The sequence below is a fragment of the Gaeumannomyces tritici genome, assembly GCF_000145635.1.
Source record: "Gaeumannomyces tritici R3-111a-1 unplaced genomic scaffold supercont2.5, whole genome shotgun sequence".
Taxonomy (NCBI): Eukaryota; Fungi; Ascomycota; class Sordariomycetes; order Magnaporthales; family Magnaporthaceae; genus Gaeumannomyces; species Gaeumannomyces tritici.
Window position 1 is genome coordinate 2,872,239 of NW_008804549.1, and position 23,353 is coordinate 2,895,591.

At 58.5% G+C, this 23,353-nt stretch overlaps 12 protein-coding genes and 2 non-coding genes across 14 annotated transcripts; 11 read left to right on the forward strand and 3 right to left on the reverse strand.

Moving 5' to 3' along the window:
* Positions 1-225: 225 nt before the first annotated feature.
* Positions 226-2,281, forward strand: GGTG_09957 (hypothetical protein; the record flags this gene model as incomplete). Its single annotated transcript, XM_009227817.1, has 6 exons — positions 226-294; positions 804-1,136; positions 1,222-1,330; positions 1,404-1,486; positions 1,570-1,653; positions 1,724-2,281. 6 exons carry the CDS (start codon positions 226-228, stop codon positions 1,826-1,828), a joined length of 783 nt encoding a protein of 260 aa, XP_009226081.1. The 3' UTR covers positions 1,829-2,281.
* GGTG_09958 (hypothetical protein) lies at positions 2,090-5,021 on the reverse strand. The gene is made up of 4 exons (XM_009227818.1): positions 4,298-5,021; positions 3,447-4,172; positions 2,776-3,377; positions 2,090-2,715 (listed from the first exon to the last, which is right to left on the reverse strand). The coding sequence occupies exons 1-4, from the start codon at positions 4,371-4,373 to the stop codon at positions 2,491-2,493; spliced, it is 1,629 nt and encodes a 542-aa protein (XP_009226082.1). The 5' UTR covers positions 4,374-5,021; the 3' UTR covers positions 2,090-2,490.
* A 413-nt stretch (positions 5,022-5,434) lies between these two features.
* Positions 5,435-5,536, reverse strand: GGTG_20198. The gene has a single exon. It is a non-coding gene; the product is annotated as a tRNA-Asn (tRNA).
* A 300-nt stretch (positions 5,537-5,836) lies between these two features.
* GGTG_20199 lies at positions 5,837-5,929 on the forward strand. Its single transcript has one exon. It is a non-coding gene; the product is annotated as a tRNA-Asn (tRNA).
* Positions 5,930-6,222: 293 nt separating this feature from the next.
* Positions 6,223-7,516, forward strand: GGTG_09959 (ribosomal RNA-processing protein 1). The gene is made up of 2 exons (XM_009227819.1): positions 6,223-6,347; positions 6,422-7,516. Exons 1-2 carry the CDS (start codon positions 6,296-6,298, stop codon positions 7,240-7,242), a joined length of 873 nt encoding a protein of 290 aa, XP_009226083.1. The 5' UTR covers positions 6,223-6,295; the 3' UTR covers positions 7,243-7,516.
* Positions 7,517-7,684: 168 nt separating this feature from the next.
* GGTG_09960 (hypothetical protein) lies at positions 7,685-10,437 on the forward strand. Its single transcript, XM_009227820.1, has 2 exons — positions 7,685-9,564; positions 9,645-10,437. The coding sequence occupies exons 1-2, from the start codon at positions 8,293-8,295 to the stop codon at positions 10,011-10,013; spliced, it is 1,641 nt and encodes a 546-aa protein (XP_009226084.1). The 5' UTR covers positions 7,685-8,292; the 3' UTR covers positions 10,014-10,437.
* GGTG_09961 (hypothetical protein) lies at positions 10,350-12,115 on the reverse strand. The gene has a single exon (XM_009227821.1). The coding sequence runs from the start codon at positions 11,466-11,468 to the stop codon at positions 10,551-10,553; it is 918 nt and encodes a 305-aa protein (XP_009226085.1). The 5' UTR covers positions 11,469-12,115; the 3' UTR covers positions 10,350-10,550.
* A 746-nt stretch (positions 12,116-12,861) lies between these two features.
* On the forward strand, positions 12,862-14,462 carry GGTG_09962 (hypothetical protein; the record flags this gene model as incomplete). The annotated part of the gene is made up of 4 exons (XM_009227822.1): positions 12,862-13,392; positions 13,517-13,656; positions 13,732-13,930; positions 13,989-14,462. 4 exons carry the CDS (start codon positions 12,862-12,864, stop codon positions 14,460-14,462), a joined length of 1,344 nt encoding a protein of 447 aa, XP_009226086.1.
* Positions 14,463-14,830: 368 nt separating this feature from the next.
* On the forward strand, positions 14,831-15,524 carry GGTG_09963 (hypothetical protein; the record flags this gene model as incomplete). The annotated part of the gene is made up of 1 exon (XM_009227823.1): positions 14,831-15,524. The coding sequence occupies one exon, from the start codon at positions 14,831-14,833 to the stop codon at positions 15,353-15,355; it is 525 nt and encodes a 174-aa protein (XP_009226087.1). The 3' UTR covers positions 15,356-15,524.
* A 1,082-nt stretch (positions 15,525-16,606) lies between these two features.
* Positions 16,607-16,993, forward strand: GGTG_09964 (hypothetical protein; the record flags this gene model as incomplete). Its single annotated transcript, XM_009227824.1, has 1 exon — positions 16,607-16,993. The coding sequence occupies exon 1, from the start codon at positions 16,625-16,627 to the stop codon at positions 16,991-16,993; it is 369 nt and encodes a 122-aa protein (XP_009226088.1). The 5' UTR covers positions 16,607-16,624.
* Positions 16,994-17,352: 359 nt separating this feature from the next.
* On the forward strand, positions 17,353-17,907 carry GGTG_09965 (hypothetical protein; the record flags this gene model as incomplete). The annotated part of the gene is made up of 3 exons (XM_009227825.1): positions 17,353-17,417; positions 17,522-17,639; positions 17,746-17,907. 3 exons carry the CDS (start codon positions 17,353-17,355, stop codon positions 17,905-17,907), a joined length of 345 nt encoding a protein of 114 aa, XP_009226089.1.
* Positions 17,908-19,480: 1,573 nt separating this feature from the next.
* GGTG_09966 (hypothetical protein) lies at positions 19,481-20,814 on the forward strand (the record flags this gene model as incomplete). The annotated part of the gene is made up of 4 exons (XM_009227826.1): positions 19,481-19,782; positions 19,853-20,047; positions 20,211-20,418; positions 20,507-20,814. Exons 1-4 carry the CDS (start codon positions 19,561-19,563, stop codon positions 20,812-20,814), a joined length of 933 nt encoding a protein of 310 aa, XP_009226090.1. The 5' UTR covers positions 19,481-19,560.
* A 398-nt stretch (positions 20,815-21,212) lies between these two features.
* GGTG_09967 (hypothetical protein) lies at positions 21,213-21,868 on the forward strand. The gene has a single exon (XM_009227827.1). It carries the CDS (start codon positions 21,230-21,232, stop codon positions 21,821-21,823), a length of 594 nt encoding a protein of 197 aa, XP_009226091.1. The 5' UTR covers positions 21,213-21,229; the 3' UTR covers positions 21,824-21,868.
* A 555-nt stretch (positions 21,869-22,423) lies between these two features.
* On the forward strand, positions 22,424-23,136 carry GGTG_09968 (hypothetical protein). Its single transcript, XM_009227828.1, has one exon. The coding sequence runs from the start codon at positions 22,609-22,611 to the stop codon at positions 22,885-22,887; it is 279 nt and encodes a 92-aa protein (XP_009226092.1). The 5' UTR covers positions 22,424-22,608; the 3' UTR covers positions 22,888-23,136.
* Positions 23,137-23,353: the final 217 nt, after the last annotated feature.

Genomic DNA, 23,353 nt, shown 5'->3' on the forward strand with positions numbered 1-23,353 from the left:
GTTGGCAGAACTTCGGCCTCAATGTTGGCAAAACTTCGGCCTCTCGCGCCCATGTGATGCTCACCGTGGCCTCGGCGTACTTTTGTGGTGTTGTGGTGTTGTGTTGTTGTAGTCTTGTGCCTCTCCTCGGCGGGTCTTCGGAATCATTGCCCCCACCAGTGGAAGCCTGCAGGCGTCCTTTCCCCGCCTGAGGAGCCCTGCCAACTCTGCACGTCAACAACTTTAATGCATCCTAGATTCGCTCTCCCCCGCTGCAACGTCGATACAGCGCGGGGACGATCGAGAGATCCTGGGGTAAGTCTGGCCCACTGCCGAATCTTCTGGAGCACATCGCCCGCGACGATAGCGTCGTTGCCGACGTCGACATCGACCTTCTTGTTTGATCCATGACTCCGACGGACCCCCTCCCCCCGTCAAGGGCCTGCGCGCTCGTTGTCCTCGATCCTGCTCGGCCAAGGCAGTCCACTTCCTTCTACATCGAGAAACTCTTTCGTCCCCGCGGTCTCCACAAAGACGCCGACGGCGTCTTTGTGGAGAATCGGGACTTGATCAAGATCTCATGGACTGCAGGATGCTGGATTTCGGGAAGCCCAAAAGCGATAGAGGGGCAGATATGGGGTTATATCCCCTCACCTGGGGGTAGTTGGGCGGTCATGCGTATGTGTATATAAAGAGATGAACTGGACTTGATCCCTCAGCTCTGTCGTTCGGGAGAGCCAGGACACTTTTAAGAGTTTCTCCCCAGTTGACAGGAATACCAAAGAGCAAAGTCCCGACCTCCTAACAGCACTACCCGATCCAAGATGCTCTTCAAGCCCACCCTCGCCACGGCCCTCGCCGTCCTGCCAGCCGCCCTCGCGGCGCCCGTTGTCGAGGAGAGGCAGGCGCCGTGCCAGGCCGTGCGCGTCTTCCTCGCCCGCGGCAGCGTCGAGCCGTACCCGGGCCGCCAGTCCAAGATCGTCTCGGCGGTCTGCAGCGGCCTCAGCAGCTGCGGCTACGAGGACATCCAGTACCCGGCCACCTATGAGAACTACTGCTCCTCAGTCAGCACCGGCATCGCCAACGGCATCCGCCAGCTCACGGCCTACGCCGCCCGCTGCCCCAACGCCAAGCTCGTCCTGACCGGATACTCCCAGGTGAGTGATGGCCGCACGCGCCCCCCCTCCCCCGGTCTTGGGCTTCGGATCAGAGTGTGTGTGACTGACAGTGATATCAACGCAGGGTGGCCACGTCGTTGGCGATATCCTCGGTGGAGGTGGCGGCAACTTCCAGGGCTGCACGCAGGCGACCAGCGCGGGCCTTAACCCCGCCACTTCGCCGGGCAACAAGAGTGAGCGGCTGAGCCCGACATTACCTAGCTTCGAAAATGGACTGTTCTGACGTTGACACGTTGTGATAAATAGTCGCGGCTGCGATCCGATTCGGCGACGTCCGCCAAGCCGGCGCCCAGTCGTACAATACCGGAACGGGGGCGTTCGGAAACGGCGTACGTGATGTGTTGATTTTATTTCCAGCTCCAAGGCGAACCTATAACGTTCGGGGGAAATTGACTGACACTCTCTTGAACAGATCTGGCGCCGCGAGGGCTCTCAGCTCCAGAGCCTTAACCGCTTCTCCTCGGTCCTGAGGTCGTGGTGCCTCGCTGGCGATCAGGTGAGTGATCGACAGCCCAAGCCACCTGGGGGCGAAGATGAGGCCGCGCCATGCTGACAACCGCTGATAGGTCTGCAACACCGCTGGCACCCTGGACCCGCGAGCCCACACCTCATACTTTGACGTCTTCTCCACCGAGGCCGGTGCCTGGGTCAAGACCAAGCTCAGGCTGTAGATGCGTAGCGAGGGACAAAGTGGAGGGGTTGCCGTCGCCGCTCGGTGGGATAGTTTTTACTTGCTGCATGTGGGGCTCCGGCAATGAGGTTGGATCCGTATTACCGTTGTGTTACACGCGCATCACGGAGGAAGGTACTCTAGGTGTCACGCTGTTACTGCTGGGCATTTTTACTTCGCTTGGATGATGCATCACTCCCAGCGCCCAGGATGATACTACTGTGAGAGTTTCCCTACGTGGCATTTACTTTGGGCCTTTCGTCTTCTCTTCGCAATTCGCCGAGCAGTTTTTTTTTTTTAAACTAATCTCTTCCAAGGCTAGACTGGCTCCTTAACGCAATGTGATGTGCGAGATGGCTCTCAGCTGCAGTGGGAAAGCAATACATTTACTGTATCATAGTCGAGGTAACAACGCATCCATCCGTGCCCGCCTAACGCAAATTTTGAGGTGCCAATTCCGTCTTCATCATCGTAGAAGTCTCCTCCCAAGTCATACAACAGGATGCAGTAGACGAACTGCCCTGGTCGCCGAGCGAGAGCTCCTACGAGCCTGCTGGCAAATCACCGCATAAGCTCAACACCCTGCCGCCATATGTTCTTAAAGTACGACTGTCCTCGAGTGGAAGAACTGTCACTTCAATGGAGGCGCGTCCGCAAAGCCGCTTACAGCTCCTCCTTGGCCTTCTTCTGGGCATCGTCCATCCGCTTCTGGGCGGCGTCCGCGCCAATGTTCAGCTGGTCCTTAACCCAGTTCAACGTGTTCTTGACGTTCTCACCAAGCTTGGCGAAGATGGTTTCAGATGGCGACGAAGTGCCGTACTGGTAGTAAGTCCATTGCCTGCGAGCCAAAGCCCGAAGCTCGTTGGTCTTGGTACCCTGAGGAACGGGCTGTGGAAGAAGACGCAAGTTAGTTGAGCGGCCGCTGTCTTGGGAAATGGGTATACATACAACACCGTAGCTGTCCAGATACGACTTCAGGTCGCTATCCGACCATTTCGCAAAGAGCTCATTGCTCGCCGCCTCGGTGGCCTTGGACAGGTAACTGGTGGCAGAGGCCAAGGTATCACCGCCAGCACTCGATGCGCTAGCATAGGCAGCCTGGGCAGCCTTGACGAGGTCGGCGCGCGTAGCATCAGACTTCTCAGCAACCTTCTTGGCCGCCGCGTCGCCGTTGGCAAGAATGTAGTTCTTCAGGTTCTCGTAGTTGTAGTCCTCGAAAGTCCAGACGGTCCAGCCAGACGCAGCCTTGTGAGAGTACTTGCGCACCAGAGCCCGGAGCTCATCGACCTTGGAAGTCTGAGGAACTGGTACACCACGGGCGTCCAGGTACGACTTGAGACGGCTCTCGGACCACGTCGAGACCGCCTTGTCAAAGGCCTCTTGAGCTGCGAGCGAGGCGCTGTCGGTGGCGCTGGCATACGTGTTGCCCGCCTTGGAGGTGGCGGCACCGTACGCGGAGGCTGCAGAACCCGAAACATTGTCACCGATGATGTCGGCGCGGTTCTTGCGGACAAGCGCACGAAGCTCGTTGACCTTGGTGCCTTGGGGAACTGTAGTATATGGTCAGTACATCAGACAGGCGGAAGGGGCAGTCATAGTAGCAGGGCAGGAGAGCTTACCAGGAATGCCATTGCGGTCGGCAAAATCCTTGAGATCGGATTCGCTCCAAGCATCTATGATCTTGTCTGTGAGGGTGGCGTAGGCAGCCTGGGCGCTCGAGCTAGCACTGGCCATCTGCTCCTGCGACTTGAGATAGGCGAGGCGCGAGTTGCGGCGGACCGAAGCAATGAGCTTGTCGCGGGTGGTGGGCTGGGGCGCGGGGAAGCCGTTGGTATCAAGCCACTCCTTGAGGTCCGACTCGGTCCATTTCTCATACAGCCAGTTCCCGGGATAAGCCGAAACCTCGTTGAGCTTCTTGGCCACATCATCGTAGCTCGAGCGAGCCTTGGCCAGGAGAGTATCGCGCTTGCGTGGCTGCGGGACGGGAATGCCATGGTAGTCGCAGAAGGCCTTAAGCTGACTGTCGCTCCAACTATCAAAAATCCACGTTTTGAGGCTGGTGTAGCTCTCCTGGGCCTTGTCCTCGGTCTCGTACCAGTTCTTCTGAACCTGGGAGACCAGGCTGTCCTTGCTAGCAGCGGCCGAGTCCTTCGTCTCGATGCCCTTCTGCTGGAGGTAGGCGCTGAGCTGCTGCGTATCCCAGTTTTGGTACGGAGACACGACATAGCTATCCCAGTTCTGCTGGACAAGCTTCTCCAGGTCGCGCCGGTCGGCAGGGGTTGGGTACGGGACGTCGTGGTCCGACAGCCAGCGCTCAAGCTCCGTCTCGTGCCATTTGTTGTAGGCTGTGGCGGTCGCAGGGCGCAGTTAGCAATCTAATCTGCGATGATATCGCCAAGCAAGCAACGGCCATATGATGTTTTCGAAAAACGATCTGAATGGAATATGAAGAGGGTGAGAGCAAACGTACCGGCCTTGGTGAACCAGCTGCTGCCGAGAGCGCTGCCCACAAGCGCGAGCTTGACGAGAGTCGAAATACCTCTCATGGTGAAGACGAGACGATGCCGCCGTGGTCAAGCTCGGTGTGTTGCGGGACCAGGCTGGCTGAGTGTGTTTGTTTCGGTGTTCTAGGGCAGTTGGCCGGTTGCAAGGAGGGTGTGTGTTTTAATGTGTGAGGTTGGAGAGATTCCTAGACGTCTCAGGCCGAGATTTTGGTCTGGGGGATTATGGGGGGTGGAAGGGAATGAGAGTGGATGAAGGAAGAGCGGAAGCTTGTTGGCCAGGGAAGTGAAGGGAGCTGAGACGTGGCGGTAGTGAGGGCCACAGAATCAGGCAGTTACAAGTGGTAGGTCCCCACGTTGTGCGGCCGTGAGCAACCAATCTTGACGTCACCCGGTCGTTTGTTTACTCCCTAGTGCCTTCTGCTACGTGCAACCTGCAATGGAAGGCGCCTGCCTGCCTGCCTGCCCTGTGCTATGTTTGATCCCCTCCAAGTACCAAAGAATGCGGATGGTGGCTGCGTTCCAGTCCGTTCCATGCCGCCACCTCTTGGCAGTGAGCGAGACAGCATCACAGGCACCCGGGCGGCCGGGCAGCAGTGGCGGCCATCTGGACTTTCCAACACACTAGTTGCACGCAGCAAGCACATGCGTTCACGATCGAGATTTACTGGGGACTTGATGACGTCGTCGAACAAAGCATCCCGGCTAGCGGGGTCGTGATTGGACGACAGCTCCCTGCTCTGGAGCTTTTGGCCCGGACGAGCCGGGCAAACGCACCGCCTCGCTAGACCTGTGCGGCTGCCAATGAAGCTCCCGGCTGGTTCAAGAGGGTTGGGACAAGACATAAAAATGCGCCTCCTGACGTCACTTTGCCGTGTGCTGGGACGAGCCCAATTCACTGGCTTGTGGAGAGGCTGGTGACTAAGCCCACCAGCGAAACACCAGCATAGGTACCGGCTTGAATGGTGCGTCAAGTTACGAGCACTCCTAACGCTTGCTGCCTCGAGTTAACCATTGCAAAACCAAAAAGGCAAAAAGAAGAAGCGACAACCCACGGCATATACAAGTAAATCGAATCGTTACCAACGCATAAGCATTAACAGTTTCGTCCTCGCCTGGGCTTGAACCAGGAACCTCCTGATATTAGATACACATATTATAGGTAGTAGCTAACGGTCAAACGCGCTAGCCAATTGCGCCACGAAGACCTTACTTATGAGTCGTTGTTGGTTGCTGGCGGCCAAGCCCGTGGAGCTCATCATTGCTGTCCCCATTAGGAGTCGAGGGTGAGATATTTAGCGACAAAAGGAACCTTAAACTTTGCAAACACCCAGGGAGGAAACCTAACCCTTAACAGGTCGAGCAGGTACCGCTTGCGCAGAAGGTTGAAGAGGTATCTATTCTCGTGCCATGAGGCGAATGTTAAAAAAGCAGAATTTCGCTTATACCGAATCATTATAAACCGTCCCAATCGGCATCACCCACAGCTGCAAGTACACAACTGTAAAGTCTCCGTGGCGCAATTGGCTAGCGCGTCTGACTGTTATACCCTGGTATGATAAGTCATCAGGAGGTTCCTGGTTCGAGCCCAGGCGGGGACGCTTTTTTGCTTATAGCTTCCTCGGAAGCATAAGCTTTGTTTTGGCCTTTTGCTCTTGGCTCGATAACGCGGGTAGTTGATGGCGCGACGGGCATTGTGTGTAGCTTTGACAATCGTCCCAGGATGCCCTTTTACCTTTTTTTTTTTTTACCCTTTCACATGAGCGGCGGGCGGGCTCACTGAATTTGGCTGCTCGTTCCTGCAACACCCGCTGAGCGCCCATGGTTGTGGATCTGAGCTGCCCCACCCTCGCTGCCCCAGGAAAAAATGTTGGAAGAATTTCTGCATGGCGCTGTGCGACTTGCACAAGCTTGCGCTGCCCGGCAAATCTTATATCGACAGGAAAGACGGCAGGACATAGCACGAGATGGCATCTCAGGATCAGAACATGCCCTTTATAAGGAACCTTGCGTCCAGCGGTATGTCGTCGCGCATCACATTCCTTATCTTCCCGGGCTACCAAGATCACTGACGAGCGGACGCGGAATCCCAGACCGAAAGGCGCGGGCGCAGGCGCTCACCTCGCTCGAAACGTTCCTCTCCTCCCGACGGCTCAACAACCTACTCGGCCCCGTCGAGATCCTGAAGCTGTGGAAGGGTCTCTACTACGCCCTGTGGATGTGCGACCGCCCGCTGCCGCAGCAGAACCTGTGCGCCGAGCTCGCGGGGCTGATGCGCTCGCTGCCGCGGGAGTCGGTGGTCCCCTGGCTGCGCGGCTTCTGGGTCACCATGGCGCGCGAGTGGACCACCATCGACGTGCTGCGCATGGAGAAGTTCCTGCTGCTCGTCAGGCGGGTGCTGGGGGCCAGCTTCGCGTGGATGCGGCGCGGCGAGTCCGAGGCCCGGGCGGGCAAGAAGCAGAGGAAACAATCATCAGAAACAACAAATCCAGGGCGCTGGCACGAGGACAGGGTGGACGAGGTGGTCGCGCTGCTCAAGGAGTGGCCGTTCTCGACCGACGCCGACGTGGAGGGCCGCGAGGCCGCCGTCGGCGAGGGCGAGCACCGCGACCTGGTCCCGCACACGGTCGCGGCGGGGCTGAGGATACATGTGTTGGACATCTGGGTGGACGAGGCCGAGAAGGTCGGGCTGCTCGGGCCGGCGAAGGAGGGGGAGGAGGAGCAGGACGAGGAGGCGCCCAAGATCCTCGACAGGATCAACGCGCTGGTGGAGGAGCTACACCGGGAGACGGAAACCACGTCGGTCAAGATCCGGGCCGAGGCGTCGCTCAAGGACGACAGGCTGCCGTGGAACCGGAGCGGGGCGGCCGGCGGCGGCGACGACGGTGGCAGCTGGGACGGGTTCGAGGACTGAATCAGAGTTAGGCACGCTTGCATGTGCACATGATCGCCCCACACAGAGTTCTCGACCCCTCGTCTGTGTGGTTCGGTTTGGTGTTTTGGCGTTATGGTGTTTCGATAGACAAGGAAAAGTCAACTAGCTATTTGATACCTCGCCCACGGACAGGGCGGCATCTACCCAACAGCACACGACGGGTTCGAAGTCATGCTGGGTGAGGATAAAAAAAGCTCAGTTTGCCGAGGTGACCGGGGTGAGTATTGATGCAGGCCCTGGGACTGACGAGTGGGCAGCAGGTTAGCCGCTTACCCAACCAACTACCGCAACATTGCACGTGGTGATGTCCCCGGGTGTCTTGCCTATTCGAAGGCGGGATCACCGGCTGTGCACCTTTACACTAATGGTTCTTGTCCGGCCATTGCCCTTCCTTCTTGTCTTCTTCTTCCAGTCCCTTCTTCCCCTCTCTGTGGCGTGTCATATACGCGATACGCGACTGCTAGCGCCATTCCCCACAAAGGATGGTGCATTTCATGTCATTGAAGGGTTGACAAAGGCAACCTATTCAGATCCAATACGAGCCCCCTCCGCTCTCAAAGCCTCGCCTATGTCTCATTATAGCCCGGCAGCGGTGCTAGAATATCCGATGGGGTGTGGGCAGACATAAGAGATGTCCCATGTGGTCAAAAGAGCGTGCGCCGGCGTCTGAGATGCTCAATCGCAGTTTCGTGGGGTATTGAAATTAGGGAGCAACAGCCCTGTCAACCGCCATCCCTGCAAGCCTGCCCAAAACAATTTAGGCCCTGACAACGCGCTCCTTATTGGCGCAACCGCCAGACTCAGTGGCCCCCGACCTGGACTCTGCGTCCCAATATCAACACTTGGAGCCAAGCGATCCGTCTCCCAGGACCTGACAGCGCCACGAATCGCGCCAAACACGGTTTTTCACAGTGTGTAAATATACATACGCAGCACACATCGCTCCAGCACCGCCCGACGGCCGACCACAGCAGGGGATCTCGGGGCGGGACCAGACCCCCGGTGGTGCGACCACCACTCTCATACGCAATGGCGCACGACAGGGACACGCTCGTCCTGGGCTCGCGCGAGCTGGAGATATCGAAGGACGAGCTGCTGGTGCGGGGGACGACGGACGGCAGGACAAAGAAGAAGAAGTCTAGTAGGACCTGCGGCCTCGGCTCGTCGGGTGCCGCGGCCGACGCACCGCAGTCGATCCCGCTCTACAACATCCTCTGGGCCGAGGTCTCCGACGGTGCCCTGACCGTCGACTACGCCCAGGACCTCTCCAAGACCTGCCTGCGCGCCGCCAAGCTCTCCATCCCGCTGCCAACGACGACGACGCCGACGCCGACGCCGCCGACCGAACCGTCAGCCGACGCTGCCGCCCCGACGACAACAACAACAACGACGACGGATGCCCCGGAAGCGGCCGCCACGGCCTGGGCGGCGCTCCTGCTCGACCGCAGCTACGACGCGGCATCGACGCGGCGCAAGCGCGCCTACGTGCTCATCAACCCGCACGCCGGCCCCGGCGGCGCCGTCCAAAAGTTCGAGTCCGAGGTGCGGCCCATCTTCGAGGCGGCGCGCATGACCCTGACGGTGGTCACGACAGCGCGGCCGGGCGAGGCCTCGGAGCTGGTGCAGGCGCTGGACCCGGACGCGTACGACGTGGTGGCGGCGGCGTCCGGCGACGGGCTCGTGTACGAGGTCTTCAACGGCCTCGGCCGCCGGCCCGACGCGCGCCGGGCCCTGGGCTCCCTCGCCGTCGTGCATATACCCTGCGGCAGCGGCAACGCCATGGCCTGCAACCTGTACGGCACGCACCGGCCCGCGGCGGCGGCGCTGGCGGCGGTCAAGGGCGTGCCGACGCCCATGGACCTCGTCAGCGTCACGCAGGGCGGCACGCGCACGCTCAGCTTCCTGAGCCAGTCGCTCGGCATCATCGCCGAGGCGGACCTGGCCACCGAGGACCTGCGCTGGATGGGCTCGTCCCGCTTCACGTACGGGTTTCTGGTCCGCTGCTTCAAGCGCGCCGTCTACCCCTGCGACGTCTCGGTCAAGGTCGAGATGGATGACAAGGCCAAGATCAAGAAGTTCTACTCGCGCTACCGCTCCGGCTCGTTGGGCGAGGCCCCGGGTGAGGGCAGTGGCGGTGGCGATGGTGGTGGTAGTGGGAGCAGCAACGCCGATGAGGGTAGTAGCGTCGAGGGCGCGGGGGAGGGGCTGCCGCCGCTCAAGTACGGCACCATCAACGACAAGATCCCCGACGGGTGGGAGACCTTTTCCTTGGACAAGCTGGGCAACTTTTACTGCGGAAACGTGAGTTTATATCCTCCATTTTTTTTTTTTGTTTCTCTTTGTCAAACCACTGCACCCATACTAAACTCATCCTTGTCCAGATGGCTTACATGATGCCCGAGAACAACATGTTCTCGGCCGCCTGCATCGACGACGGGCTGCTGGACCTCGTGACCGTCGACGGCGACATCTCGCCGCTCAAGTCGGTCTCGCTCATGACGTCGGTCGAGAACGGCAAGTTCTTCGACGACCCCCTGGTCAGCTACCGCAAGGTGTCGGCCTACCGCGTCACTCCGCGCAACCAGGCCGACGGCTACATCAGCATCGACGGCGAGCGCGTCCCCTTTGAGCCCTTCCAGTGCGAGGTCCACCGCTCCCTCGGCCTCGTCATCTCGCGCCGCGGCCTGTACGAGGCCCCCGGGCCTCGGGGGTGGGACAAGGTGTCGGTCGCCGAGAGGATCATGGCCTGACCGGGGTCGTGTTTTCTTCTTCTTTTCTTCTTCTTTTTTTCTTTCTTTTCTGATATCTCTATTCCCTGATTAGTCCCGTCTCTAATGGGACTTTGGTCGCCAGGGAAGAAGCTGCAGGGCTTTTTTGACGGCCTAGAGAGATGGTGATACCCTGTTAGAGCTCTGCTTAATTTCTTGCCCGTTATTTTGGATTGTACATTATGCGTGCAGTGATTTTACTCGGAGCATCCGCCGTTAGGCTTTGCCCCGGTTTCCTTGTCATTAGCACGTTGGCGAAGCTTTATTGCGCCTTGCTCGTCATATAATTTCAGTCGAGAGCCAAAGCTGTCCAATTGATGGCGTATTTAGTGATTTGACATTATTTCATAGACTGGTTAATTATCTTAACACTCTCCTTTTAAAATCCGGTCGCCAACACTCTAGGGTATCCGGCATGTGATTAATCAACGCTTCATGCTGTTGAGTCAAGGTATGACATGACTATTCCTCGTGCGCCTCGTATCCGCTCATTTGTCGGTGGCTGTGCCCAGGCTCCCGCTACCTGCGCGGTCTCCTGAAGACGCACATCATCCTGTGGCAAGCCAGCGCCTCCGCTAGCCGGTCGTCCGAGACGCACTGCCTGTGCACGTCCTGGTACTGCCTCTGTGTCCTGGTGATTTCCCCGCCGTAGCCGCAGCGGCCCGTCGTGGCGAGGTACCTCTCGGGGGCGCGCTGGCTGGGGAAGAGCCCGTCGCTGCCGAGGTCCGTGTCGTGCTCGGCCGTGTTGACGCACACGACCACCTCGCGCTCGACCTCGCGGCGGTGCATGGCGCCGCCGGGCGTCACGGTGACCTGGGCGGGCGGGAACAGCATCTCGTGGTAGTCGACGGCTGGGGAGGCCAGGGACTGGCTGTTCTCCCTGCCGAGGTTGTCGAACAGCAGGTTGAACTGCTCGGCGGGCAGCAGGTGGCGGCGGAAGCGGCCGAGGAAGCGCCTGAGCTCGGGGGCCAGTCCCGGGCAGCTGCGGTTGACGAGGTGCTGGACGTAGCCGTCGAGCATCACCATGTCCTCGGAGAAGAAGACGGGGAAGTCCGGGCCCAGGCCGAGGGCGTCGAGCACCGGGGCCGACAGGTCGCGCAGCCGCTTGTTGGCGGCGCTCTCGGGCAGGGCCGTTCCCAGCACCTTGCGGGCGCGGCGGGCCTCGTCGCGCAGCTCGCCCCGGTTGGCGCACCGGTACCGCCACCGCTGGGCCGTCATCTTGCGCTTGGTGCTGCCGCCGCCCGGCTTGGCCACGGTGTACTTCTCCGTCACCAGCTCGAGCTTCAGGCTGATGACGATGACGCGCCCGAACAGGAAGCCCCGCTCGTCCACCTGGTCGTGCGCCCCCCTGGCGTCGATCTTTTTGGCGGCGTTGGCGACCATCATGAGGTTGCGAGGGGCCGGTGATGGGATCCTGGAGGTGGTGTCGACCGCCATGGTGTTTTGTTTGGCCTCTCTTGCCTGGTCTGTGTGTTGTCTCTGTTTCTGTCCTTCTGTTGCTCTCGTGTGCCGGAAAATGCAGGTGGCGTGTCTCTTCGGCAGTTCGCAAGACGCTCCTCCGCACAGCGGCGCGACTCCCGCTTTTATCTAGAGGGCGAGTCAGATGGAGCGTTCATTGTTTGCAACAGGTTGCAGAAAGAAGGTATGAATGGCACTAGGTCGCACGATTTTCGTTTGTCCGACTGGGGGCCCAGGACTGAGAAATAGGCCGGCCTCTTTGTGTGCGGCGTTTCAATGGAATGTAGTTTGCCTTTGAGTGTGGCGGAGGCGTTTGAGACGCCCTGTTTGATGATTTGCTGAGGATCCGTCTCCGTCTCCGTGCCGCCAGCCCCCTTTTTCACCGTCCACGACAAAGGACAAAGTTGGCTGCAGGCGCACAATGCAAGGGGCAGGGGGGAGCGCGGGCACAGCTGGGCTGCTTAGTAGGAGGGGGCCCAACGCGGGTTCACGGGGCGTGAAGAAGGCAGAGCAACCCCGACCGTGACCCGCGGTGAGCAATGCATCATGAGTGAATGGGTATTTGAATTACAGCTGGTCGGGGGAGGCTGTGCAGTTTTTAGCTCGTCACTAATTGCGAGTCTTGCGCAGGCACAAGGTAATTACCGCCACTGGCGATGGTTGGTGTGCTGGCATCAGATTGATAGCGCCAGTCGACGTCACTTGGCGTCGGTGGCCTGACTTGATTTGACCACACTGACCGCAACCAGCGAAACAGGGTCCAAGCCAACATGCCACATGCCACAGGTCACAGGCGCACGGCATGCCACCTTGGGGCGAGACTTGTCCTGTTCGTCGGAATCCCGGGCGTGGCGCAGGCTAAAAACGGAGACTTCCCGACTGGCGCGCGCTACAGCACAGCTGGGTGGCCTTTTGGATCGATCGAGGTGGGAGCCGGCGGCTCGGGGTGCTGCATCTTGCCGCCGGCCTCATCGTAATGACCAAGCCACGCCTCGGGCCAGGTAGGCGTTGGTGGCGGAGACAGGGAGGCCTCGAGTTGTTGAGCGAATTGAGCTGCGCCTCTGAGTGACTGTGCCAGAAGACCCTAACCCTGGTGCTTCCCCTTGCTGGATGGATAATCCTGGCCATGCACACATCTCCATCGCACCCCAGAATCCGATTCAGGGGGTCGGATGCGAGCGCACGTGGTGACAACTCCAACCGCCAAGCCTGTCAGCGCGACCATGGCTTCAATCAACGCATCCCACTCCTGCTCGACGAGCCTCGTTTTCTTCCTGCGATCCATCAAGCCGATGCTGCTCCTCCCGCTCGGCTGCTTGTCAGGGTGCACACGCACAGAGACATCTGCGCCATGCTCAGACCGCCCGCAATTATGGCCATGGCGCGCCGCCGCCGCTCCCACATTGCCATTGCCAGCATCTTTGTGGTTTTCACCGTCTGGCTGACGACGCCTTTCGATTCGTTCGTGTATCTCATGCCCAAATATTACCTGAGCTGGCCCTTTGCGGACCGGCTGTCGGACGAGCAGGTCTTCTCCAACCAGCCTCCGCCGCATCCCGTGGACATGCTCCAGGACGCCGTCGTGATCCTAAAGTCAGGTTATGGAACACGTGACCGCATACAGGGCTGGCTGGACGCCCATGTGGAGCACTTGAATATAGAGAAGCTGTTCCTGGTGGCCGATTATGAGGCCAACTTCTCCATCACGGCCCAGGGCGGGAAGCACACGCTGCAGATGTACGATTCAGTCCGTTTCACCATAGATGCATCGGTGCCGCCCCTGTCACCAGATACAAAGCGTGTGAAAAATCACAATGACCTCCAGAACGCCATTGCGGCCGGAGTTACAGAACGGCTGGACCGTTTCACCAAGGAGTTTGGATACGAGATGGATGTCATGAAGGTGCGTCTCGAGCTCACCGTCGCCTTTCCTTTCTACTTGACGCGAGACGTTGGCAATTTATCAGCAACCACTCGAACCCTAAACCTTCCTGGAACGCTAACTCGGGCCTGCACGCGCCTTGCAGTTTGTCTCGAGCCTGGAAATGGCGTACAATCGGTGGCCCAATGAGAAGTGGTATATAATGGCAGACGACGATTCATATTTGATGTTGCCCTCGGCCAAGCAGCTGCTCCAGCAGTTTGATCCCAGCAAGCTGCACTATTTGTGCGTATTGTTGATGTTGCTTTGCATTCCGCTTGGGTGTCTTGTCGAGTGGCTTGCTAACTCTAATCCTAACAGAGGCAACCCTGAAGGGCATTGGACAGGGCGTTTCGGTCATGGGGGATCTAATTTCATGGTGTCGCAAGGCGCCATGAACTATCTCTTCCGCAAGCACCGCCAGACCGTCGGGGCGGGCAACCACGAGGCGTCCACGACGGCGCGCCTGGGCGATTGGCTGCTGGGTGTCACCTTCAACAAGATCGGCATCTACGTGCAGGTCAGAATCACACGTACGTCCCGGGGGGTGTTTTGTACGCTAACAAATCCGAGCACAGGAGGGCCACAAGCGTTTCTTCAGCGGCGAGGACCCCTGGGCGGCCAAGATGCGCGCCGACCGCGTCTGCTCGCTGCTCGTCGGCTTCCACGCCATCAAGACGGACGACGCGATGCGCAAGGTCGCCGCTAGCTTTGGCCCGCTGGCCAGGCCCGCCACCTGGTGGGACGTGTGGGACATTCTGGGCGAGAAGGGCGCGTTCGGGGCCGGCGCCGAGTCCCACTCGCGCAACGACTGGGACTACATTGGGAATCTGGACGAGGCCACGTCCACATTGGGGGACTCCCCGGCCGCCATCAGCTGTCAGGACGAGTGCCTGGGCCGGAGGTGGTGCCTTGCCTGGACGTACGAGCCCGAGAAGAAGGATTGCCATTTGAGCCCTTGGATGGCCGTTGGGAAATCCGCAACGGGGAAAGTCTCTGGTATTAGCGCAGCTCGTATTAGTGCAGTGCGGGAGAAGTGCCCCAAGCATTGAAAGCGTTTTAGCGATATAAAGCTGGAATACATGGCCTTGTATAATATCACCATGGCTGTTTCTGGATGTTTTACAAGGGGTCTACCCTGAAATCATAGAGGCACCTGGTACCTAACCAGGCCTGCCTTTTTATGGTGGCTATCTCTGGATTCCACCGGTGGCGGATGAAGGAAAAGTCAAGAACAATATATCACGGATGTGGCTTTTCAAAAGGTTTGCGGAGATGAGCATACGTCTTTTACTACGTCTTCCATCACGATTCTGCAGTGTTATAATCTCGAACCTCGGACACATTCCGAAGATCAACACATTCATGGGCACGACGCACCGATAACTAAACCTATCCAAAAAGGAAAGAAAAAAGGAAAATGGTCCGCCCTTGGAAGCTCCTGCAAGCGCTCGCGGTCCTGGCCGCCGCCATGCCCCCCAGGACCGGCGGCGGCCCCGTCCTGGCCACCATGACCCCGGCGGGGAGCAGCAGCAGGAGCAGCAGCAGCAGCAGCAGAAACGGCACGGCGACCGCGGCGCGGCCAAAGAAGACGACGGAGCCCCCGGCCTGGTGCACCACGACGCTGACCGTGAAGGCCCCCTTGGTCACCTACACCTCTACCACCTGGGCTACGGAGCTGGTAATCGGCAGCGGCCGCCCCACTCTGTCACAATGCTACGACAGCTGGGACCTCTGCCACGGCCAATGCTTGATATTCGCCTGGTTCACGTTCGGCATTCCCTGCTGTCGGTTTGCCCTCTCCCTTTTCGTGCTTGTTGCCCCGAGCCCGCGCCCGCGCACGCGCGCGCCCTGGTTTCCCGGGTGCGAGTTGACAGAGCTCTTGCTAACGTTTGTTATTATCAAAGGGGATTGCCTGGAAAAGAAGGACTGCCTTCTTTCTTGAGCTAGCGGTTATCAAACTGGCACGCGGTGTGGGATGTTCCTCGATTCTGGTGGATTCTTTTCTCTATTCTCTAGCCCCCTTTTTTTCCTTCCATTTTGGTCCTCTTCTTCCCTTTTTTTGACGATTTTAACTAGCGGATACCACAAAAATACGACAACTTTATGCTCAGCACCGTGTGCGCTGCTCTAGCTCGATATAGTCTGCGGTGTTTAAGAGAGAAGGATGGCATCGGGTCATCTTTTTTCTCAGGGGCTGTAGAAGTCGCCTCCCGTGGCGATCTGGCCCTCGTCCAGACCACGCAACGATAGGCCGAGGCACTCTCGGGGCAGCCGATTTTAGATAACGGTCTGATCCGGAAGGAGGCTCGTGAGGACCAAGGCGACAGACAACATTTCACATGGCGAGGGTGTGATGTCCCTACTGGGCTACTACCCTGCGTGAACCCACTGTCGCAGCATCCACGATGCCAAGGCAGCCGCGGGATTGGCACATGTAATGTAATGCAATGCAGCGCGCAGCCCTTACCCGACATCTGGCGGTAGCCGCGCTCGAAAGTCGAAACCGGCCGGCCATGGGCGTTTATGATGCGATGTGCCCTGGAGGCCCGGCCGAGGCATTGTTTTGCCCAGAGAGGCACCGCCCTGCCCCGAGGCTGGTACGAATTGATACTACCCCTAGTAAATCTCGCCAGATGTAGGTATCGGGGTGGGTCATGGCAACTTGTGGGACCGATACATACCATGGTTACCTATCTACATAGGTAGGTACCTACACGTCTAGGGCTGCTTCATCTATCCCCGGCTCATCTAGCGCAGATGAGGGCGGCGGATGCGGGGACCGCTGCGACCACTGGGGCATGCATCCACTTGCAGTGCACGGCTTGGCCTGCTTGCCCCCGATCTCCTGTCTTGTCTGTCCTGAAAGGCGGTCCTGCGTCTGAAATCAGGGGGTTCGTCCCGATTCGGCCCGTCCCAATCTCTGGAGGAGCAGGGAACGTAGTGGCTCACGTCTGTTTTTGTCGTTTGTGGGGAAACAAAGGGGAGACGGATCGGATGAGCATGGCGTCAACGTCAATGCTAGTGGCCCCCGAATCCATGGAAAAGTTGGGGGAGGGAGGGGCTCCAGTTCCTGGCCGATAGCTGGTGCCGGCGAGGGGACCCATGACAAATGATAGGTAATTTGCGAGTCCAATGTTGGTAATGTTATGGCATTGCCACCGCCGTTCTTGACCTCTCTCTGGCAGGGCCATATTGTGGCTGCAGTGCAACGATGAACGGAGGGGCCGACAGCGGGTCTAGAGGCACCCATTCGGCCACCTCACTTCATGCCAGCCTCGGCCATGGTGCCCAGCTGGGCAGGCCGCAAGGGGCCCCCGCTGCGGCAATCGACCAGGTTTCCGTTGCCGGTGGGGAGGGCTCCGCCCCCGAGCCTCATGTGGGCATCCGTAATCGCGTCCAGGACAGGGGGCGCGGGCCAGATATTACGATAGCCGTCTTAACAGAACATCAACCAGGTACCGAATGGAGCCAGCAATGCGCCAGCGACCAACCACCAACCTGCCTTGACAGCCGCAATGAGCATCGAATGCTACGCTGGCGCCTGTCTGGCCCGTCTGGAGGGCTGCAGCGCAGGCACTAAGCATCCAACATATGCGGTATTCGCAAGGGAGTTGGTGGGTATCCCCCAAGTGACAGGTGGCAACAACGTGGGCACGGGGGCGATGTGAGCAAGACTTCATGCGATGCATTCACCCATCCGCCGGTGGATATCACCGCCTCGAGAGGTGTGTGTTCGCAGTATATAAAGCATCCTTTCCATCCCTCAAGTCTGCCTTCTTTCTCCTTCCATCCTCACCCGCCATCCTTACAGGCACAGTTCGGCTCATCAGCTCTCAAATCACATTCGTTACTCATTAACAAATCATCACTTTCGCTACTCATCAACAGATCATCACCTTCGCTACTCATCAACAGATCATCACGATCCCAACCGCAAACATGAAGTTCTTCGCTGCTGTTCTGGCCCTGGCCGCTACCGCCGTTGCTGCTCCCGCCTCCTCCGGGTAAGAGAACCCCTCAAACTTTGCTCTCGGCCGTTCGGCCTTGTCGTGTCTTGTCAGAAAACGCGCCCACGCTAACACGGAGCCGTATTTGCCCCAATGATTAGCACCTTCGTCAAGGACAGCATTGCCTGCGCCTGCGTCAACAGCCAGGGCGTCTACGCGGCCGGCGACCTGTGCACCCAGGCCGATGGCGGGCACACCCGGGACCTTCCTGGCGGCCTGGTAAGTCACGCACCCATCCAAAGCACAGAAGCTCTAGATAATGGGCGGTATCGACACCCTATATACAAGTTCTCCGACTGACACTCGCTGCTTTCTCTCTCTCTAGTGCTTCCCGCGCACGGCCCGCTCTGCGGACATGACCAAGGTCTTCACCGATGCCATCTGCAAGGCCACCTTTGGCAACCAGGGCTGGGACAAGGCCGTCTGCAAGCCCGTGAAGATCTGCACCGATCCGTACTGGGGCCCTGATATCTGGACCCAGTGCTAAGGGGTGGACGAGAATGGAGGCGATGGCTTGGACATGGTGAGGGACCCGTCCCGCGAGACCCTCGGGGGGACATGCGCTTGGTGATCCCCTCAAAGGGCTGCCGGCGCCCAAAGCTGGAGTGGTGATGCAGGGAGGAAGGTTGGATGGCGCGGTTCACACGTCAAACAGAGCATTTCAGGACCAATATACCTACCTCCCTTATTGATGATACCTACCCCACCGACATTGTGCTCCCAGGTGATCAGATAGGAGGAGAGAGAGACGGTATCGTCGCCGAGTAGGTGCTTGGGACAAGCACTGGGCCCTTCTGAGCCGAGAACTCCCCTCTCCACTAGGCCACCTCGCGAACATCCCCCGCAGTTGCCGATGTCAGAGCCCGCCGATCATCCAGGCCACCTCTCGAATCATTGGGCCGCGTCGAAAACGTGGCGTCGGTCTCGTTCTCGCCGTGCGTGCGTGGTCTGCAGGAGACTGGGGCGCTTGCGATGATGCAGCGTCAGTGGCGCTAGCGGGCAACACCATTGGGCGTGGATGCCAGCAGCCAAGCATCATGGCCGTCGCGAGCCGCATGATTCTAAGCAGGGGTTCGGGACCTCCCGTGCGGGGGCTGATCGTCGGCCGCCCCACCCCCCGATACGTCAGCCGCTACGCCAAAGCTGTGCCGCACTAGCATCTTAGATGGGCGGATGCGGCGTGCTTCTATCGTTGAATAAGTTATGCGGAGGGAGTCGGACGTCTGCCGTCGCGTTATTGCCACGGTGGGGGTGTCTCAAAATTCCCATATCTTCATCGTGTCACCCAGCGTGGTGCTTCCTCATCCCCTTTTTTTTGCTTGCACCTCCCCTCGCTCTCCGTCCCGAACCCTGCCTCCCTGTCATACACAGCGCAACTAGAATGTCCGGGCCGGTGTTAGGTAATTAGGAGCCTATCCTGCCATCAAAATATGCACCCGCCGGCCGGCCTGCCCGCCCAAGTGCCAGACCGTACAAGGTAACGATCTCTCGCCTAATCGGCCTGACACCCGACTCCCGGCGCCACAAAACAAGCCAATCACGCCAATGCTGCACGGGTAGGACCGCAACCAGCAACAATGGCTTCCAAGTTTGGTTCTCCAGCTCTCCAGATACCAGCCAGACCAAGTATGTCTGTTTGTGGCTTCTGTTTTCGAGCCACTTGCATAGCCTCGGTTGGATCCCAAGCCTCTAGTCGGTCCGACTTGCATGCACGTCTCGGGCATGTCCTGGAGGGAGACTAGCCCTGGATACACTGCGTGTATGTTAGCATGGCGACTTTTTGATGTGGCGGCGCGCTCTGGAGAATCGATCGCCGGACTGGCTCCGAGCACATCAGTTCTCTCTCGACACCTGTGGTCGGATCAGCGAGACTTGGCCGTCTACGGTTCTGTGACGGGGCTTGAGGGTGACAGCCTGCTTGATCTGGACATGAGTTTAAGGACATGAGTTTAAGGACATGACGCAGCTGCATCAGGCCGAGGACTCTTGTGTATAAATATACGACTATCCCCCAGCTTCTCAACCAGGACTTCATCTCACAATCACATCCAAGCATCTTCAGAGCATCAAACATCATTCTGAACTCCAAAAAAGCTCACAGCATCTACACATACTATACTCGCCCCCAACACTTCCCATCATGTCTCTGCAGTCGACTGATATCGCCGTGGTCTCCGCTGGGTCGGACGCCATGTACGCCTACTTCCAAGGCAACGACACCAAGATCTACGAGGTCAAGTCCTCGGACGGCAAGGAGTGGACCAAGAGCTCTACCGTCGTCACCGACGCGGCCAACCCCAACGGCTCCGCCATCACGGCCTACCACGTCCAGCACGATGGAATGTTCGACAAGAAGTCGACGGTACGACTGCCCTCCTGCACAATGCATCCCACCCAACTCGGAAGGTAGGTTGCTGATGCTCCAACTCCAGATCCATGTCTTCTTCTTGGACGGCAACGGCCACATGAAGGAGATGGTCAAGCAGCTGTCCAAGGGCGACGACTGGACATCCGGCCAGCTGCCGGACGAGATCTCCAAGGCCCCTATCCAGACCTCGCGTCTGTCCAGTGGCGTGTGCCACGACGGATCCTCTGGCGCCCACCAGTGGGCCTTCTTCACCATGTCAGTTCATCTTGCCGATTCTGCATGCCCCTCCCCTCCTAATCGGTGACCAGAAGCGACGCGCTCCTGGCATGTCTGCCACACTGGTTCACAGAGAGATATGGAAAGCTTTCAATCTTCTAACGCTTCCGGCACCGCCTCGACACGAGCAAAGCATCGACCAAGAGACCGGCCATCCCGAGGTGGCTGAGATCCGCAACGGATCCGAAAGCTCCTGGAAGTGGGTTTACCGCAAGATCCTCCCCCAGAACCCTGCCGACGCCCTGCCGGGGACGTCCGTCGCCACCAACCTCAGCAACCCTACCACCCACCTGTTCTTCCAGGATCACACGGGAGACATCAACTACTACCTTGGCGGATACGAGAGCTGGGACGGTAAGTTGACCACCCGGCTCCTGATCTAAGCCCGGCCCAGACCAGCTCACTAACCGGCGGATGAAAAAAAAACCCGTTCCGGCCACAGACAAGAAGATCCTGGTGACCCACGACAAAGTGCAAATCTCTACCCCTCTTGCCGCGTGCGACTCGGACAAGCAGGACTACCCTCACATCTTCTACGTCGACAACGGCCCCAAGTACGCCATCCAGGACATTGCCAAAAAGCTCAGCCCTACCAAGGTGGCCGACTTTGTGCCGGGCACGCGGTTCGGAGCATGCAGGTTCAAGGACACCGTGTATCTTCTGCACAAGTCCCTGTCCCACCCGACGGCCATCTCGACCATGGTGTTTGATGGCTCGTCCTGGGCTGAGGGCGTCAAGGTTGTCGGCTAAGTCGGGCGGCCGTTGGGGAGCGCCCACGAGCTCGTCACAGTCAGGATCTATCGCTTTGGTTTTCACGAAGTGAGGCTAGGAGAGATTCGCTTGGCTGTGTGTAATTTGTCTGCTCGGTTAGCACAGGCCACCCCTTACACAGCCAAGCTACGGGAAATGGACAGATTGGGTTGAAAGTCGTGTTAATTAGGGTAGTTTATCTTCTCCGATACAAGCGCTTCCATAGCGAGCGCTTGGGCCCTTTTAGCAAACGGCGATATTCGAGTGTCCGTCCTAGAAACTTCCTCGCTCTGCCTTCCCTTGCTCGGCCCCGTCGAGGAGAAGTCTCAACATTCACCCAGCTCTGTCCGAGCGGATTGTTTCCCGCAACTCCAACCAGGGCGAGATATCCAAACTGCACCATCGCCGCGCGAAGATGCTCTTCCGACGTTTGCCAGTGCCCTTGTCGGCCCCCTTCATCTCACGCAACTACAGGGGTTTCGCCACCACTGCTGCTAACCACAACCTCCTCGGCTTGGCTGCCCTGTCCAAGGATTCCGATAACAACCTCTACTTCAATGCCTTGGTCAAGAAAACCGCCATCGAGGACGCCGCCGACCAGATGGCACCTTCGGAGCTCGGTGCCTGGTCCGCGTACACCGACGGTAGACTGATACTGCCCAAGGTCGATTGGAACGGCGCGCCAAGCCGTGCCCGCGCGCCGATTTCAGACCAGTCCCTCGAGACAGCCCAGAGCTACGCCGAAGCCTTGAGCCGTCTATACAGCGGGATGGCGACGGTACCTGATAGCGCCGCGGGTAACGTCTCGAGCGAGAAAAAGGACAAGCCGCCCCTCGTTCGTCTGTCTCCAAGCCAAGCCGCCTGGTTCGTGCGCGAGTACAAGCTGGAAACCACCCTCGTCAAGGCTGTGGGACGCATCATCCGCGTCGAGAAGAGCATGTACAAAGTCCTGCAGGTCGTCAGCCAGGCCGCGGCCAAGTCGGAGAAGGACGGCGACAAGATGGACTAGGGAGTGCGCGTCTTGGGGCCGCCGCACCGGATGCTGGTTTGCGCGCGTCGCAAGAACCTAACCGCGTCGCTTGGGGCTTGAAGCTGCGGTTAGGTGATGTCGTCGACGGCTGGAAACGAAACAAGTCTGACGACGGCATGGCCACGGATGTTGGTGCAGCAAGCACCAGTGGGCACGGGTGCAATCCAAGCGGACCGCCGGCAAAGGGCCCAAGGTCGAGGTAGATAAATGGTGGATGTGGGGATCGACGTCGCCCGCCTCGTGAGTGGTCTCCGTGGTCGGGCATTCATGGCGCAGTGAATGAATCCGTTTTCTGGGGCAGCGTGGGGTCGCCGAGCTGAATGCCATGAGCGTCGGATGGATTACTCCCTGTGACCGCCCGTTGTGACTTATGATTTTTGTTGCAAGCAAACTGGATTATGCAAGGGCCCTCAGGACTGGAAGAGGTGGACAGGGATTGATGGGTGGCAAGCGCGGTCGAGGAGCATAACGGCTCGCTCTTCAAATGCGTCCGGTGTCTCCCGATAGGGAAAAAGATTCCTCCGGCAGCGCAGCTGCACGCCTGGCTAGGGTGCGAACACATGTTCCCGGACGAGCTAAAGGGTCTTACGCCGGTCGAGGAGAAGCTTATCGCGTTAAACTCGTGCTGCAGCTTCATCACCAAGTATAGCATTCCACAGGGACCCCGGCAAGGTGCGAGATAACCGAGGCATTCCAAGGGGCATATCACCAATAATGTGCAGGAGCTCGCAGCAAAAGTCCTGCCGCACCCGCTACTCAAGCTCATGGATGATATCCATGTGTCATGGCAGGGCCCGGAGAAACCAGCGCCAAGTGATCTCTCGACATTACTGTCGGTGCGGCGCCGTGTTGTTGAGAGGGCGCTGCGGTGGCTAAAGAGGCACAATTCCCTATACGCCAACGAGCGCGGGGCGCTCCACATCCACGGACTCCTCAGGCTCCAGGGAAATATGCACATCAGCTCCACCCTTGGAGATGTTGCGGGGGAGGATCAGGCGGAGTACCGGGAAAGTGTCATCTGGTACGTTGGCAGCACCAACTGAAAAAAAAAAAAAATCAAGACCGCAAAAAGGGGGCTCCTATTTCAAAGTCAATTAACAGCACCAAAAAAAAAAACCCAACAATTGTAATTTATATGCAAATTGATGGGCAGCCGTTTTCCCCTCGCCTTTTATTATCAGCGAAAGGATCCGTGCTTTTTGGGCGTGTTATACTGCTTTGGCATATTGCAATTGAATTGACCGAGTTTGTTTTGATGTTTTTTGATATAGAGTTTGGGTGGGGAAAAGCATTTGGCGGTCATTTTTTTTTTTTTTTTCAGTTGGTGACAGCGTATTCGAGGAGGTATGTTCCCCGCGCAAGAGCCACGCACGAAGGTATTAACTAACGCGAGGTCAACGACGCAGAGACTTGACCAGGAGGCGTTTGCAGCAGTTCAGGCGGAGAGGGATTTCGTGGGCAACAGGGTACCCGACAATATGACCGCAGCGTGGGGGGGGGGGGGGNGGG